This window comes from Pteropus medius, unplaced genomic scaffold (assembly GCF_902729225.1).
Source record: "Pteropus medius unplaced genomic scaffold, Ma_sr-lr_union100, whole genome shotgun sequence".
Classification (NCBI taxonomy): domain Eukaryota; kingdom Metazoa; phylum Chordata; class Mammalia; order Chiroptera; family Pteropodidae; genus Pteropus; species Pteropus medius.
In genome coordinates, this window is record NW_024344437.1 from 2968009 (window position 1) to 2986729 (window position 18721).

The 18721-nt window shown below is 41.1% G+C and overlaps 2 protein-coding genes and 1 pseudogene across 8 annotated transcripts in view; 2 read left to right on the top strand and 1 right to left on the bottom strand.

The window, feature by feature from the left end:
* DCLK1 (doublecortin like kinase 1) overlaps nucleotides 1–18721 on the top strand; it is a 312702-nt gene that overhangs the window by 46815 nt on the left and 247166 nt on the right. The gene's annotated exons all lie outside the window — the stretch shown is intronic.
* On the top strand, nucleotides 195–4608 carry LOC120610624 (probable E3 ubiquitin-protein ligase DTX2). The gene is given in 3 exon segments (XM_039873010.1): nucleotides 195–2408; nucleotides 2411–2497; nucleotides 2500–4608. Coding segments are annotated over 3 exon segments (1119 nt in total). The 5' UTR covers nucleotides 195–1843; the 3' UTR covers nucleotides 2967–4608.
* LOC120610748 (uncharacterized) lies at nucleotides 15039–15157 on the bottom strand (annotated as a pseudogene).

An 18721-nucleotide genomic window follows, 5' to 3' on the forward strand; every position in this document is an offset into this window, starting at 1 on the left:
TAGAATGCCTATATAAATCAGTCTTTCTTAATTTCTCCTCAGAATGCCTATATAAATCAGTCTTTCTTGCTTAATTTTTTGCAATCTTTCTACTTAGGTTGAATACGTGTTATTTTTCCTGAAAGAACTGAGAGATCATATTCAAGCAATGGCTTGATGCAACCCTTTGGAAATTGTGAGACATGTGTGGGGGTGGGGGGGCGGGGGGAGGTGTTGGGGATGCGTGGATGAGATAGAGATGGTAGTTCCCAGTGCTTTCTTCCCAGACAAGATTAGAATTCCCAAACAATGAAACTTTCCAAGAATGCCATTTCTTTGAAGTGAGTATCTGCTTTTTAAGGCCACACTTTCTGAATATGACTTTTAAATTGAAACTATTAAAATCTGCATTTCAAAGCCACCTCGTTAGTTCTCTGTTCTTTGGAACTGTGGGTGGTCTTTGTAAGCAGTTGTCAGCATTTTTAATTTTTTAAAAAAAGTATGTGACTTCGAATTTTTTTTCTGCTTCATTAGATCTTTTTATAATCTGGCCTCAAAATTATTTAATAGTGCACTAAATAATGAGATTGCATCTTCAAAATTCACATTATTTTTGTAAGCCTTTATGATATTAAACTGCATAAATGAGGTGTTAGAAAAAGGAATAATTTGAGCAAAAATATACTTGAGACAAATTGAGTTCTTAGCTTCATTATGTTAATAATTATTTAATTCTGATTTTTTCTCTTAAAAGTTGCTTTCATTTTAACTGTTTGAACAATGTTACACCAAATTTTTATATACATCGAAATGCTTATTTAGTGACATGAGTGATGCGGAACTTCTACCAAACACTTACGTATGTAATTATTTAAAGCAGAGTTGCTCAACCTTGTGTCGTTGACATATTGCACCAGATGAGTCTTCGTTGGAAGGGACTGTCCTGAAAGAGTGTGTGGCAGCATCCATGGCCTCTACCTGCTAGATACCTGTAGAACCACCACCACTCCAGTTATGGCAATCAGAAATTTCTCCAGACATTATCAAATACCCTCTGCGGGGCAAAATCATCCCCGGTTCAGAACCACTAGATTTCGTCTACCCTCTTTCTTCCCAAACACAGAAAGAAGGTGAAAGTAAAAGCTGTGTGTGGGCAAAAACATCTGTGAAAATCTCACTGGAAACATATTCTGGATCAGTGTCTGAGGTTAGGTAAAACTAAAAATCAGAAGTCATATTATTTCATATACATATATACATATGAGAATCAATAAATTGGGGTACTATCTGGAAAAAGCTAGTAGTTGAATTTTAGACCATTAAAAGAAACCGACATGACAGATTCAAAATTCTATTGACCTTGATGACTATTTCCTGATTGTTTATAACGTTCTAGACCTATGTATGAGAACCCAAGATGATCTAGAAGCTTCTTCTTTAGTTCTTATCTAATTCCGAATTTTGATTTCTTTTCTACAGTAACAGATATTTCTAACTTGATCTTTCCACTTTGATCTTCCATGATGCCGTATTCTCGTGATTTTTATGTTGTTTCATTGATCTTTTGGCTTTCTCTCTTACGTCTCTCCACTCTACCACCTGGCTAGTCAGTCCTGGTCATCCTTTTTTTCTTCCTTCCTCATTAACTCTCCATCACCTTAAATATGGACCCACAATCCTTTACTGCTATTCCCAGTCCCCCAAAGCTGTAGAAACAGAAATGTTTTCACTACTCGTTTCTTCATAAAACCTGACCCCAGCTGAGTCCACGCAATTTTACAGTCATATTTATTCCACCTAATGTGAATCTAGATGCGCGTCGCTGCAGAGTTAGTAATGCGCTGATCATGGGAAACTGCCACAGATGCTACTGGGAGCTACAAGTAATGTGGGATACCTGTACTGTGCTATTTTTCTAAAATCTGAGAAATTCATCGTTCCCAAACACATAATTCCCAAACCCCAGTCCCTTTACTGCTCCATCCTCTCCCACCTGGGACCACAGCACCAGCTCCCAGGATATTCCACTCCCAGTGGAGCCAGTGCCTCCCTCCCCAGTGGTCCTGTGAGCAGTGCTGGGAGCATCCCCGCCACTGTGCCCGTGCAGATGCCGAAGCCCGGCAGGCTCCAGCAGGCCCTCGCAGGCCTGACGACTGTTTTGATGTCAGCCATCGGACTTCCTGTGTGTCTTAGCCGCACACCCCAGCCCGCCAGCCCTCCCACCTCCTGTCTGGCCTCTAAAAGTCACAGCTCAGTTAAGAAATGGAGAAAAATGTCCATGAAAGAAGGGACTCCAAAGCCAGAGCCAGAACAAGTGATAAGAGACTATATCGAAGAGCTGAAAACAGCCCCAGATGAGGACTGCATCATCTGTATGGAGAAACTGCCTGTGGTGTCTGGGTACAGTCACGTGACTGACAGCAAGACCATCAGGCCAGTGGCTGCCTCTCTAAGTGCAGCGATGCCTTCCACCTGCTCTGCCTGCTGGCCATGTGCTGCAGTGGGAACAAGGATGGAAGTTTCAGTGTCCTGCCTGCAAAACCATCTATGGAGAGAAAACTGGGACCCAGTCCCGGAGGAAGATGGAGGTGTTCAGATTGCAGGTGTCCCTCCCTGGCCACAAGGACTGTAGGACAATACTCATGGTTTACAACATTCCTCGCAGCTTTCAGGGCCCTGAGCACCCCAACCCTGGGAAACCATTCACTGCCAGATGGTTTCCCCGCCAGTGCTACCTTCCAGGCAATGCCCAGGGCCGAAAGGTCCTAGAACTGCTGAAGAGGGCTTGGAAGAGGCGACTTATCTTCACAGTGGGGACATCCAGCACCACAGGCGAGACTGATACGGTGGTGTGGAACGAGATCCACCACAAGACAGAGATGGACTGCAACGTGACAGGCCATGGCTACCCTGACCCCAACTACCTGCAGAATGTGCTGGCTGAGCTGGCTGCCCAGGGGGTGACTGAGGACTGCCTGGAGCAGTAGTGGCCAGCCAGCCTGGCAGCTAGCCACCTTACACTTACTGCTGGCTGGGCTGCTCCTAGGATGGGCGTGCTCCATGGAAGTTGGGGCTTTTCCTGTTTACCTTTCCCCCTTCTTCCTCTAGGCCTGGGTCTGTGTTGGAATTGGGCAAGCCTGGGGAGTTGTACATGTGGGGGCTTAAGATGCAGCTACCTCAGTGTGTGGGGGCCCCCTGTCCGTGGCTGGCTGCATTGGGCCTGCATGGGGTGAGGAAAGACTGCCTTACCCCCAGCCAGGGACAGGCATGGGTCTGGGTCAGCTTCTCATACTTCAGATGTTCTGTTTGCAATAAATGCCCAATAGCCAAAAGATAAAAAGAAAAAGAAAAGGTCCTGGCAGCCTCCCAAACAGCTGAGGCCAGGCAATTTTACCGTCATATTTATCCCACCTAATGTGAATCTATATGCGCGTCGCTGCAGAGTTAGTAATGTCCTGATCATGGGAAACTGCCACAGATGCTACTGGGAGCTACAAGTAATGTGGGATACCTGTACTGTGCTATTTTTCTAAAATCTGAGAAATTCATAATTCCCAAACACATTGGGTAATTCATAATTACCCAAGCATTGGATAAGGTTGATTGTATTACTTTTATGTGCAACATTACAGATTAGTAGCTTTTAATTCTCTCTGTCTCTCTCTCTGTATACAAGCCTCTCACTAAACTAATTTTGGAAAATATCTTTTGAATGAGTAAAGGGAACCATTTTGGTTAATAAGTCTGTGAATAAATATAATACCAGATAAGAATTTATGAGAGATGTGTGACTCATTTAAATGATTATGAATTGATAGTCACAAAATGAGGAAAGATATTTTATTTACCAAGGAGTAAGACTGCAAGTCAAAGCTTGCCAAGAGCATCTTTATTTTTAATTCTAGAAGCAGATAAGAAGTTTTATTTTAACTGACTTCTTTCTTCAAATTTATATAAACTTGTGCCCTATTTTATATAAATTCAGTACCTGAAAATCCAGATGTGGTCATAAAGAAAATTAGTGATTCTTTATATTTCAAAAGAATTCATGCTAATCTCCCTTTAAATGACAAGCTTCTCTAGCATATTTTTAAAATTAAGATAACATTGACTCATAACCTTGTCAGTTTTAGGTATACAACATAACGATTTGATATCTGTATGTATTTTGAAGCCACAGTAAGTTAACATCCATCACCACACATAGTTACATTTTGTTGTTGTGAGAACTTTTAAGCTCTGCAGTGCTCTTAGGAAGTTTCAAATTCATAATACAGTATTGTTAAGTATAGTCACCATGCTGTGAATTACAACCCAAAAACTTCTTTGTCTTATAACTGGATGTTTGTACCTTTTGACTCTCTTCATCCATTTCACCTACCTCCCACCTTTATTAACGATCTCTCAATAGCTTTCCTTTTGTATCTCTCCAGCTATTTATTGATGGAGGATTCTTTCAACGCTTGGAAGAATTCGTTAACAATTATGGCAATTAAAACAATATTCTGGACGGTGTTGTTGGTACTGAGTACTCTGTTCTTTCAAACTTAGGTTGTCTTAACTTTTCCTTTTCTCTACTTACTCTTCCTGTTAAATTCCTAAGGCTTTCTAGAGCCTCACACACAGTTTCTTTTCCTTTTTCATTATCACTATCAGTGATCTGAGTCTTGAGCTGCTGCATCAGCCTCCATTTTGCCCATGGCTTTTAGATCTTTTTGATGCTGGAGCGTTTGATGAGGACATCTAGAGAGGACTCAACTTGGAACTCCGGTTCTTGTCTTTATGTCTCCAGAAATAATTCATAGACAAGACAAATATCAGGCTGGGAAGCACAAGGTTTATTTGAAGTGAAAGTATACACCTAAGGAAATTGTGATCAAACTCAGAGACCCAGTCACGCCGAAGATGTCTGGATTATGGGCTTTTGTTCTTCTTGGGGGCAGGGTCTGAAACAGGATGCTGCCCTAACCTCTCCATCTCCTCACAGTAGCTGGGGAGCTCGGTTTCCCGCTCTTTCTTCCTTTTTGGTGTTTCCAGAACTGTCATGGTGTCAGGTTCGTGACGGGAGCCGCGGTCACCGCAGTGCAGATGAGACTATAATGATATTGTAATTAGCCAAAGGTCAGGTCTCCATCAAAATGGCAGCCAGACTGAACAGGACCATGTTGGCTTGTCTCCCCTTGTTCTCCGAGGACTAAAACAGCGAAGGGGCTGAAAAGAGCCCAGAGCCACATCCTGAAGGGGGAGGGGCAGGGGCAGCCCCAGGCTACCTGTCCTGCCTCATTTTCCTTTATCAAGGACCAATTGCAGCTCCACAGAGTAACATTCTAGGCTTTTCCACGATCACCCTCACATGACCCCACCTCTACCCACGCAGCACCTGGGCTTTGCTGCTGCAGTGAGACACACAGGCCCCTTATGTAATGTGTTTTGATGCCATGTCCTGTTCTTTTGTTTACTTTGTTTCCCCAACTACTGTGCCCCTTTTCTCCAAATTGTCCATGATGCCCTGTATTTTCATCTCCAAACAGCCTTCCCTGAGTGCAACGAGCCATATTTTATAGGAAGGATGCCTTCCGCAAGACCTAGTCAAAATGCAAAATTCACAAAATTCAAGCCTAATTTTTCTCATATGAAATGATTCACATATATAAAATTGCGTGCATAGTAACATCTATTAATGTTTGATATCACAAAATTAAGTTCACATAACATAAGGCCATTTGGGAGCTCCATCGAAAGCTAGCCTGACTTTACATTTCCATCAGCGCTCTGCCTGCAGTTTGTGGTGCTTTATCATCCACTGGCTCCAGTTGTCATATACTTCGTTTACAGAGAGTTCATCTCCCCAATACCCCAAAAGTTTTCATTGTACCCAACTAGTAGGCCACTGCAATATTGTAATTTATAGAAAATATATTTTGCTCAATCAGATGACCAAAATATATTTCTTGTATACATTTGGTCTTTGTCCAAAATTCTTGGCCCACAGCTTCTGAAACCCTTAAAATTTCCTAAGTGATGAGAGCCATAAAACTATCTTTTGTTATGTTAACGAGATGACTTTTGGAAAGTGCCTAAGGATGGAGGCTGGTTGCCAAGGAGCCAACTACGTGATTACAGGGTTGGAACTTTCAGTGCCCCCTACTCAGGGAAGGGAAGAAGGGCTGGAGGTTGAATCAATTGCTAGGGGACTAGTGATTTAATCAATCGTTCCTGTGTAATGAAGCGTCCATAAAAACCCAGAGGAGAGTGTTTGGAGAGCATCCAGTGGTTGGTAAACACATGGAGACTAGGGAGAATGGCCGCCTGGAAAAGACATGGAGCTTTGTGCCCTCTCCCACAAACCGCGCCCTGTGTACCTTTTCCATCTGGCTTTTCCTGAGTTAAACCTTTTCATAATCAACCCATGATCTAGTAAGTAAAATGTTTCTCTGAGCATGGTGAGCTGCTCTAGCAAATTAATCAAATCTTAGGCGGGGGCCGTGGGAACCTCTGATTTATAACCAGTTAGTCAGAAGTAACATCCTGTGCCTTCACCTGCCATCTGAAAAGGGGTGTGGGGGAATACTTGTAGGTCTGAACCCTTAATCTGTGGAATCTGATGCTGATAGGTAGTGTCAGAATTGGGTTGAATTCTTGGACACCCTACTGGAATCTGAGAATTGCTTGTTGGTGTGTGACCCTCCGCGCCACACACACATTGGAATTGGGTCCAAGAACCCTATTTAACCACTTTTAATAATAGCTTGATAAGGTATTAAATTATTCTTCTTATGGCTGAGATGAAAGCTTAGTGGGAGATTTCTACCTGGTTGAAGAACTCTAACCAACAAGTCTTTGCCAACTTGGAGGGCCTTCACTCCAGGCCTTGATGCTGTGAGCATTGTTTAGAGACACACTTTGGTCTCTGTGTGTTGGAAGAAGACATAAGTGGTGTGCTTCACTGTGCTTCAGTTTGGACTGCTATAGCAAAATAACTTAGACTGGGTGGCTTAAACAACGAGCATTTTCCAGAGACTGGGAGCTCCAAGATCAAGGTGCCAGCAGATTTGGTGTCTGATGAGAGCCTTCTTTCTCATTTTCAAGCAGCTGCCTTGGTTGAGAGAGATCGATCATCTCTCTAGTGTCTCTTCTTTAAGGGCACTAATCTCATCATGGTGGCTCTATCCTCACGATCTCTTCTAGACCTAATTACTTCCCAAAGTCTTCACCTTCACATATCATAACATTGGGGATTAGGGCTTCAGCATATGAATTTTGAAGAGACACAAACATTTGGTCCATAGTACTTATCTTACTAATGTACTGGTTAGTGAGAGAATCAAATGAGTATGACACGCTAAAATGGCGGGTCAGAGCTCACAAATTTATATTAATGTTTGTGACATTGCAAGTTCTCCAGTTATGTCCCTAATATCAGTTATGCAAGTACTGGCTAGGGCGATAGCTTGGCATTATTAATTCAAAGGAAAATAACATGAATTTTGTTAACCAGAATAAACCGACCATGTATTATGACATGTTAAGGCAAACACAGGACACATGCAGTAAGGGGTGTGGCCACCGTCCCATTGCGTTCCTCCGGGGGATCAGCCCGTGTTTGCAGCGCCGACTGCATTTGGCTCTCACTCGACGTTCTTCCATTGCATCTTGCTTGTGCCTTTAGTATAGCAATTTTCTTTATATTATTTTTTTGCCTATTTATGGGTCTTCCGCGCTCGTAGACTTTTACCTGCCTGAGGACGAGGGCTGTCTCTTCATCTCTATTCTCTTCAGTGCCACAGAGTGGTCAGTAATTAATACCTTCTCAGTAGACAGTTACTGAATTGTCTCAACCACTCGTTTCTAGGGGGACATTGGTAATCCACTGTGCATCCAAATAGGGGCAAGTAGATTGCTGAGACTTCTTAAATCTAAATTACAGGAAGAGTAGTTGATGATCTGGGATTGTTTAGGCTGGAAAATAATTGTGTTTACAAAATATGTCACCATTTGGGGAACAAAGGACATGAGATACAAAGAGGAGGTAAAGCAGTGGTTAAGAGTTAATACTGGTGTGTGACCTTGGGCAAGTCTGGATGGGTCCATCTGTAAAACCTGACAGGACGTAGCGAGTACTTCCCTGGCTAGTTGAGACACACTTGCTACTTGGAGAAGTGCGGGTACCGTGTTCAGTAAGTGGCATCACTTTCTCTGCTCCTCTGGCTGCTTTTCCTCCTTCCCCTCTCTTTCTTCTACCCCTTTCTCCTCTTCAGGTTTATTATTTTTATTTTATAGACAAGGAAGATAAGGTTAGAAGGGTTAAGTGGTTGGTTTGAGACTATTTTTATGAAGATGTGACAGGGGGAACTATAACCTAGGTGTTGGTCCATTATTCTTTCTTGGACAGGATGACCATCTCCAAACATCTGAGGGGGCGTCATGTGGAAGTGCTGGACAGTGTTGCTGCAGAGGGCAGAGCCAGGACTAATGGGTTGACGTGACTCACGTGGTATATAGGGCACAGGTGTGATCTGACTTCTAGCCTTCCGAGCTGCTGTTGGATCAGGAACCTTCCCACTGTCGGGAGAGTGTTTGTGCAGAAGCTGGGGAAGCCGAATGACAGCCCACGGCTGAATGGGGATTTCCCCACTGGGAGAGAACTGTACTAGATTCTTCTAAGCTCTTCTAAATAGAAACTTCTATTATTCTTGGGTCTTCCTTCATCCCTGGCATCTGGAATGGCACTGCACAGATCACGAGGTGTCAGCAAATCATTAAACTACGTCTAATTTCCCTGCTGATACGAGAACTGGGGTCTTTTTATATTCTGCCAGGGAGAACCAGGTTTGAAAAGTTGCCTTCTATTAAAATATGTCACAGAAGAATTCTCAGGCCTATGTCATCTGAATGGCACATGATAGCAGAGGTAGAAGGAGGGTTAAAGTGCAGTCAGGGCTTTCTCAGGAATTCAGCAAATGACTACTTGCCTTAATTCTCAGATTGTTGTTGACACCTGAGCTGTCAGCAGTTTTCAGGAATTAGTTTCACTCAATAAGGAAGACTAAGGAAGTAACGATGATATTTGAAAATAAGGTATGTGACAGTTGTGAATGTGTCCATAAATACTAGCGCAAGTCCCACCTGCTCCAAAGAGACAAGGGAAACATGCCATCTTTCACATTATTAACATACTGAATTGGTAACCTTATCTCACTCAGCGTTTCTTTACATAAATTTGGAAACATAATTTTCTCTTTGTTAAACATTTTATTTTTCTATGCAGCAATTCCTACTCATTGTATTTACTCTTAAGAAAAGTCACGGGTTTGAAAAAGTGCGATGAGGATAAGCTAATCAAGATATATTGAAAGGGCGGGGGCGGGGGGAGGGATCAATAAGACAGCACCAGCATTTATTAAGTGCTTACACTGTGCTTTGTCTAGTATTCATGCAATCTCATTTAATTCTTATTAATTCTATCCACATTACAGATAAAGATTTGAAGCTCATAGGTTAAATATCTCACCCAAGGCTCTGCAATAAAGAAATGGTGGTCTATCTTATGAGGCAGATAATAGACATTTTTCATAGAAATGATTCATTCATATGCCTTTATAAAATTGTTTGAGAGCTCTAAGTCATAAGGCAGTTGGTGGCATATGACATGTGCTTGATTTCACAATTTAGTCATTGTAGCTTATATTAATATCTATGTTTTATTGGTTTCATCCTCATTCATATTTTTCGCTTATTCTGTGTTCCCATTTCCCCGTATGTAAGAGAACTCTTATTCAGGAAGCCATGGTAGCAGTGCATAAGAACTAACGGAAATTAAACTGGCAGATATATCTACTTGCTTTTTTACAGGAATGAAATCAATAGACTTCTGCTTGTGATCTGGAAGGAATTTATACTTTGCAGATGGTTCTAAAAATATTCTTCACCTTTAAGAACCATCTATTTTTTTAAAAAAATGTAAATTTTTATTGTTATTCTTCATTCAAATCCTAAAAATGTATTTGCCACTTTTTTTCTGAAAGATTCAGAGGACAGGGGTGATGTCGCATACTTAAAAAATGTGTCTTTATCTTTAAACATTTAAAAATAAAATATTTGTGCCACTTTACTGGCAGAAGTTCAGTAGCAATGATAAGAATAGAGTTACCTTCTGTGTCTAATGTTGCCTTTACAGTTGCTTTGTTTCATAGTTTTATAAATTGGGCTTTCTGGTTTCCTTGGGAACGCAATTGTCGGCATTGGTTGCTAAGGAGCAGCCTTTGCTGCACAAAGCATAGGAGCTGAGTCTGCTACCGAGTGACTTCATTCTTGGCAGTGACAGGCAGTGGGAATCTTAGCACTTGTTCAAGTGGGGCCTCCATCTTGATTTTCAGCCTGAAGGATTACGATGAGTTTTCCTTATCTTTATTATCTGACAGTTTTGCTTAGGAATAGGCACTTATGGGCACTGACAGTTGTGTAGAATTTCAGAGCATCTAGGTTCTCATCTCTATTTCATCGGTCACTTGATGTCGATGATTTATTCAACAAAGAGAATCTATCGCTGCAATGTTATATTCTTTGTTAAGTTTAGCAGTGGACAGTCGTGGAAGGAAGCTGACTGTTGATCTTTGCAAATCAGTGTGGCAGTATGACACTGATGTCAGATTGTGTCTGATCTACATTTGCTAATGTACCAGTTGGAAATAGAAGCAATTAAAGTACATGAACTTATACCACAACCAAATCGTCAGTCTGATTGAAAAAACTATCCCCAAACTGTAACCAGTTTTCCATATCAAGATGCAAGATACTGTAGTTCTTATAGAAACACATTCTTGTTTGTTTGTTTGTTTGTTTGTTTAAATTAGTTTCAAGTACACAATATACTGGTTAGACATCTATATAGTTCATAAAATGATCCCCCCAATCGCTCTCTCCCCTGACCCTCCGCCAATGTGTTAATGCTAAGTGCATTCCTTATGCTCTGCTCCCCATCCCCGTGACCATGCATCAGCTACTAATTTGTACTGCTTTAACCTTTCACCCCATTCTGCCAGCCTCTCAAAACCCCCTCCCCTCTGTCCATCACCGAATTGTCCACTATATTTGTGAATCTGCTTTTTATTGGTTTGTTCTTTTTATTCCTTAGATTCCACATGTAAGTGAAATCATATAGTTTATCTTTCTCTATCTGACTTATACACCTTCTAGGTCCATCAAAGCAATATCTTTTTCCATCCCCTTCTTTTTAGTCTGTGTGTGTCTTTTAATCTGAAGTGGATCTTTTATAGGCAACCTGTAGGGGTCTTGTTTTCCTTTTCATTCATCCACTTTATCTTTTGGTTGGAGCACTTAATTCTTTTCCCTTTGAGATGCTTATTGATAGAAATGTAGTTGTTACCATTCTTTTTTCCTGTTTTTGATACATGTTTTTTTCTTCTTAAAGAAGTCCCTCCAACATTTCCAGTAATACTGGCTTGGTGGTGATAAATTCCTTTAGCTTATTTTTTGTCCGGGAAGCTCTTTATCTGGCCTTCAACTCTAAATGATAGCTTTGCTGGATAAATTATTCTTGGTTGTAGATCCTGGGTCTTCATCCTGTCGAATATTTTTTGCCAAGCCCTCTGACCTGCAGAGTTTCTTTTGAGAATACAGCTGCCAACCTTGTGGGTTTTCCCTTATAAGTCATTATCTGTTTTTATCTTGATGCTTTTAATATTCTTTCTCTGTAGTTAACCTTTGGCATTTTAATTATGATGTATCTTGGTGTGGGTCTCTTTGGATCCCTGATTTTTGGAATTCTCTGAGCTTCCTGGGGTTTTATGTCCATTTCCTTCACCAGATTAGGGAAGTTTTCCATCATTATTCCTTCAAACAGCTGTTCAACATCTTGATTTTCTTCAGTTATGCCGATCAGACGGATATTTGGACCCTTAATAGTGTCCCATATGCTCCTTAAATTATTTTTATAGTCTTAGCATCTTATCTCTTGCCATTCTGATTGCGTGTCCTTGGCTTTCCCATTCTCTAGATAGGGCATTTGATCCTTTTCTTTATTCACTTTGTTTATTCTTTTGTTTATTCCATTTAATATACATCTCATCTCAGATAACGTGTGCTTCATTTCAGACTGGTTCCCTTTTATAATTTCCATTTCCATTTTTATGCTTTTTATCTCTTTGCTGAATTTATCTACACTTCCCAAAAGTTCATTGAGCATCTTTATAACCAGTGTTTTGAACTCTGCACCTGTTAGGTTACCTGACTCTATTATTTCTAGATCTCTGTTCTGTTCTCTCATCTGGTTTCTGCTTCTTTGTCCTCCCATTTTGACTGCCTTTCAGTGTCTGTTTCTATGTATTAAACTAAGCTTCTAAGTCTCCTAGTTTAGTGCGGCTTTGTGTAGTAGGTGTCCAGTGGCACAGTCCTGAGAGGGGTTCAGCTGGAGGCCAAATTTATCCCAAGCCTGTGCCCCTCCGGAGCCACCTATTAAGATTCAGCAAGCAATCCACAGATGCTGTGCTTATAGTTGCCTCAAAAGGCCACACCAGAAACCGAGGCCAGCTGCCTCCAGTGTGAGTCTCAGCAAGGAGCATCTGACGCGCTGAGGATACACCTAGATGTGGCTTGGGTGGGGCCTGGGTTGGAGGAGGCAGGTTTCAAGGAATCCTCTGGGCGGAGCGACCTCTATTATCCAGTTTGATGACATCACAGCTATGGCGGTGCTGTGTCTGGCGCACTGGGAATGGGGAGAGCTCAATGGGAACAATGGATACCACCGGCAGTTCTATACAGAGCGAGTCTTGCCTCAGCCCTCACTCCAGCAGTGTCCTTCTGTAAGTCCTTGGTGCTCCCTGCACGCAGCCGAATCAGCACTGGTGCTCAGAGCGAGCAGGTCCATCCCTAGCTAAATCAGCTCGCAGACACGGCCCCTTTAAGAGGCGTCTGCCGCTGCTGCAGCCTCCGTCTCACTCAGCTGCTTGGGACCGGGCAGCCCCGTGTCCTCGCCCCGTCCTACCTTCTGCCATTGCAGGGTGATTTTTTGGATTTCTCGCTAGTTGTATGGCTTGTTCATCTAGATCCCAGGCGATTTTCCTTGCTGCCGCTCCTTGTTTCTGTCACAACTTTAATTTGGTCACCAGAGGGATGAACAGGACCTCCATCATCTACGCCACTTTTTCTCCCCAGCCTCTAGAAACACATTCTTAATTTGGCTTGTACATATTTTTGACCATTACTTTGTAGGCATAGTAATTCAGGTGCAGATATATCCTCTGCGGTCCATGTCATCATCTGTTTCATGGCTGTGTGTTGCACATGGATGCCTGTGATGAACGACTCTTTGAGGTCAGAGGTAGCAAGGTCCTTATTTTCAAAGTAGATGCTAAGGACAAGTGCCAGCTCCATTTCCATAGCTCAAGAGTGAGCCAGCCAGAGTCATCCTCTTTGGTTGTCAGGCCTGGGGGGCTGATTTGGGTTATGGGGGCTGGCGATGGAATTAAATCTTGACTGAACCCCATTCACCTTTTGAGGCTCATGTTCATCTGACTGGGCTGTATCTGTTTATCCAAGCCACCTATTTATTGAGCACCTAATTGTGTTGGTGATTTTCTAGATACAAGAGGTAGAAGAAGCAGCTATGAAAAAGATAGGCGTTCAGTTTTAGATGTGCTAAGTTTGAGATCTGTTAGTCATACACACAGGCAGTTGATTCAAGTCTGGAGTTCAGGAGAGATAGCTCAGCCGAAGATATAAATTAGGAAGATGTTACCATATAAATAATACTTAAAGCCATAAAACTGGATGAGCTCACTAAGGAAATGAGTGTCATTACAGAAGAGAATCCCAAGACCCAACCTTTGTTTGGGGTGATTCAAAGTGAAGAGACCAAGGAAAAGGAAAACTGTGTCCTCGAGAACTGAGGAGGGCCTGGCTGGGTGGAGAAAGACAGCAGAGTGGGGACCCCTGGAAGCCGAGCGAAGGCGGTACCCAGGGGACAGAGTGACACCTGGCACATGCTGCTCAGGGCTACGGTAAGGTGAGACTGAGAACTGAGATGGAATATAATAACCCTGAGGTCATGGACGATCTTGACACGAACAGTTTTGTTGGAAAAGTGGAGCCAGAGCCTGATATGGCCGGGGAGCTTTAAGAAAAAATGAGAGGGGGGAAATTGGAATAAGCACAGACAAGTCTATTGAGAAGAAATAGGAAACTGGTGAAGGAAGTAGGGTAGTAAGGATGGCTTTAATCAGATGCTTGAATCTGTAAACATTGAGCATTTGGTCTGTATGGACTGAATTAGATTTTAATCTGTTAGGCGTATGTCGATAACACATAACCTCTACTTTCTGGGAGGTTTTTATTTGCAAGTTTTCCGTTTCTACAACACAATTCAAGTTATCTTGTTGTTTGTGGATTTGTTATTGTAAATATTTCCTCGTACCCCAAAAGCAGTACGTCTCATGGTTCAGACCATGCATTTCACGCCCCTCGGATTGAAGTCTGAGTCCCTGTTCTGCTCCTTCTTAGCTGTGTGAGCTGGGGAAATTCTTGAGTCTCTCTGAGCCTTGGTTTCCTCATCTGTAACATTGGGATGGCAGCAGTTCTTACCTCACAGAGCTGTTGTGGGACTGAAATGAAATAATGCAGTTCAAGGGCTTAAGCCACCATTAACCCCTCTGTAAACTTCCCAGTAAGGGTTAGCTGTTATTACAGCTATTCATTTATGTTTTGACATGAAGTAGCATAATGTAGTAGAAAGAATATGAGATTTAAAATTGGCCGCACTTGAGTTTCTGCTCCATTCCATTACTCACTACCTTATATTTTATTTTCTTATATCTGAAGTGGAGATAGTTAATAATAATAATAATAACGTGCTTAAGAAAAAGGATTAAATGATATATTTATAAAATCACATTGTATCTTATAAAGTACCATACAAATTACTCATTTCATTTATTTAAATTCAGATTGTCTTTTTTTTTTTTTTCAGATGAGGCAACCCTTGGTTGACCTCACAGATTGCAAGGACCTCATCAGCTTACAATCCCTTAATTTTTTATTTTTTACACCTACAGCACCTGGTCTTCCTAGGTAGTCTCCCATCCAAGTACTAACCAGGCCCGACCCTGCTTAGCTTCTGAGATCAGACGGGATCGGGCTTGTTCAGGGTGGCATGCCCATAGGCAGATTGTTTTTAAAATATATTCCTTCTCTTTCATTAGATTTGTCTTTAAGAGAAGAAATTTTAACACATTTTAGCAATTTTAAATGTTCAATTTCATGGGTAGTTCGGATTCCAAAGAAAATGAAGCTATCCAATGTCAATGTAAGAAGAAATGTTAACATATTTTTTTATGGTAAAAAATTTTGAAATTAAGGATGCTTCAAAATAGAGGAATGAGAACGTGCACTCTATTACACATATATGCAATTATATAAAAATTTTCCATATGGACTGGCTCACATGAACTAGCTTACTTGGGAATGAGCAGGTCCCTTTTATCTTTCTGCCAGAACGCCACATCCCGTGGGTCTCTTTATAAAGATGGAGAAAAATGATATACAACAGCTGGTAAAAAGCAAAGACGAAGGGGAATGAGGTCAGCCAATCACCCAAGAAACCCTCCAAGTAAGAAAACACTAATGGAAAAGAAATGAGGTTAGTGTAGCCTTGTTCGATATAAATCTAACCTGACCTCATACAAATCCTCTGATTGAAAACTGAAGTGACTCAAGTCACTTTTGAGCCTCCTTGGTCATCCAAGGATGTGGACCAGCTAGTACAAGTGCCATTACTCCTAGTTCAGAAATACTTTTCAAAAATACTTTCCTGGGCTTTGTTGCCTGTAACTCTCAGAAGCACTTTATGAGATCAGTTTTGTAACTAGCTTTATGTCCACCTCAAAAAGGAAAGAACTGCTTTGTCTAGGAGGTTACATTATGGCCTTTGGGTCAGAGCTGGGACAGAAGCCACTTTAGGAAGTTGTTGGATTAGAACTTTTTTTTTTTTTGCCTTTCCAGGTGCTATGCAACAGATGTGAATTGTAAAGTCTGGAGCTTCCTTGGATACCTGAGGATTGTATTATTTTTAATAACACAGGTCTCGTGGATCAAAATTACATCTAAACTCATTCTCTTTCCCCCGGCACACTGTTGGTCCACGAGAGCCCTTCCTTTGTTGACCAGCCCGGGGCAGTATTCTATTGAGCTCACGTGGTAATCATAATTCATTGCTACTGCTGATGGTTAGAATGCTCAGGAGTTATTTTAAAAAAATAACACTCAATTACAGCGTTAAAAATTCTCCAATTGTATGCAGTGCAGGTCACTATGGAACATACATAACAAGTTAAATACCATCACTTCTCAGAGAATAATAGGGAGGTGACATCCAAATGAGAGACTGCTAGATGATAATTCCAAAGCAGCATAAAAAATAAGTGTTGAGGTTGTGACACAGCCTGAGTGAATTCCAGGTCATGGAGATAAAAGTGGCTGATTTAGGGACAGAAAGCTGGGCCTCTCTCCTGGAAAGGTACAGGTGGAGCAGGGAAGGGAGGTGCCACCAACTTGGTGGAGGTAAATGCAGGAGTCATTTCCTGTCACATTTCCTGTCATGCCTGAATGTCACGTTATGAGCAAGCTTGTTGCTTTCACGTGGCCTAATACTTGGAGCCTTGGGGTAAAAACTGAAATGCATCTTAACAAATTAAGTCATGTGTTTGTTGAAGAAAAACCCACGAATAGTGGTGTAGTCTTGGTTTCTTCTTTTCTTGTCCTCATTTCTTTTTCATGTTGGCAACATTATTTAGCTTAATTTAAACTCAATCTCATTTGGATTTGGGAAGAGGATTATGTTTTAAAAGAATCAAAGAATCAGGATCCCCTGAAGCTTTTTTTCTCTCCAGTTCGATACATTGAAAGTAATATTTTCCAAACATTATTTTCTGGACTCTACTCTTCCAACAAAACTTTGTGCTTGATTTCTTTCTATATCAGTGCTCACTTCCTATCAGTTTTTTCTTCTGATAAATGGAAATGAATACTAAACATCTCACGTGATTAAATTACTGTGCTGTAATGTGAAAACAGCTTGCACTGAGGGCATTTTAGACTATCCCAAAGTGTTAGTATGCTATTAAACGTTAGACTCCATAACTTTTGTCTGCTGCTATATTTGACAGTATTATACTACCCTAAAATGATACTATATTTTTAAATGGAAGCCACGCAAAAGCTACTTTTATACGGTTGCTATTTTGGAAACAGTAACATACATTTTATTATTTTTTCCCTTTGTCTTGGCTTGTCTTTTCATTATCCTGGAGTTTTCCATGCATTCAAACTAGTCGAATGTATTTTGCAAGACAGACATTTCATAGCATCCATCACTCAAGCTCTTGGAAAGAGGATCTGAAGTGCTCTGTTTTGAAACTAGGGAAGTGAATTATGGCTTTTTTTTAAAAAGCACTCCAGAAGATTATTTTGGGGAATACATTTAATTTGAGCTATTGTGTCTTAGACCGTCTCATGAGAATTCTTTTAAAGCTTTCTTTGTTAATCAAGTTAAGTAGTTATTAAGTATTGGAGATTTCTTTGTAAAAGAATTATGAAATGTTGTATAAAAGAATATTCCGTACCAAGACTGAGACAAAGAGAAAGCTTAAGAATAAAGAGAAAACTAAGTATTTACTTTTTGGCCTGTAAAAAAATGTATTGCACAAGCTTTACGTAGAATCATTCAAAGCTAAGTTTAAGATTTATTTAGAGAAGCTTATATTCACTGAATACCAAACAGTTCTTTTTATTGTGGCTTTGTTTAAAGGGTTTAGGATTGATTTATATGGCTCCTTATTTATAACCTGAGGCCAGGACAGTGCAGCCAGCCAGAGTGATGTACAGTGTCAAAAGCATTTTAACCAGATGCAGAGGAATTCATCTTCATAGCCCAGCATGAATCTAGCCAGGTCATCTACTGCCAAAATCATAAGAACAGTATGTTTTTACATGCCTAGTAAATCTGGCTCTGTTTTAAAAAAAATTTTTATAACCATAAATTTTAAAAAGACACAATATAAAATGATAGAGTTCAAAGATGGTGTTGTGGATTTTTAAAGTGTCATCACTTTGGTTGTATTTCCTAATTATTTTCTCCAGAATACTGATTTTGTTCCCACACTTTAAAAACACGAAAACGTTTATCTACGTTGTAGGTAGTTCTTTTTTGGCTCTCTGTTGTCCAGATTGCTAACTTTTTTGTTTTTTACTTAAAGCAGATGTCCCAGAACCCCTACAAAACATCTGGCTGGAGAACAAAACTGATCTGTTTTCATTGGGGAGAGGGAGCTCCTCTCATTCAGTACAGTGGTTTTGGAGGTGGAAGCAGAGAATGCCCCATGTCTCGTCATCTCCTAGGGCAGAGGAATAACCTTAGAGAAGCAGACCGAGACCTAATGAAAAGACAGAGCCCCGGCATTTTGGTTACACCTGGACGACCTTGAAGGAGGCAGAGCTGTGGTGTGATACCAGGACCCACATTCTGCAAAGCTATTCAATGCCTTAATTTCTGAATTGTGATGCAAAAAAAAAAAAAAAAAAAAAGGAAAGAAAGAAAAGAGGGAGAGATGGAGGAAGGAGAATAAAAGGAAAGAAGGAAGGGAGGGAGGGAAGGAAGGGAAGGAAGGGATGGAAGGGAAGGAAGGGAAGGAGGTGTTACTAGCTCAGATTCCTTCCAAACCGCCTGATTTGT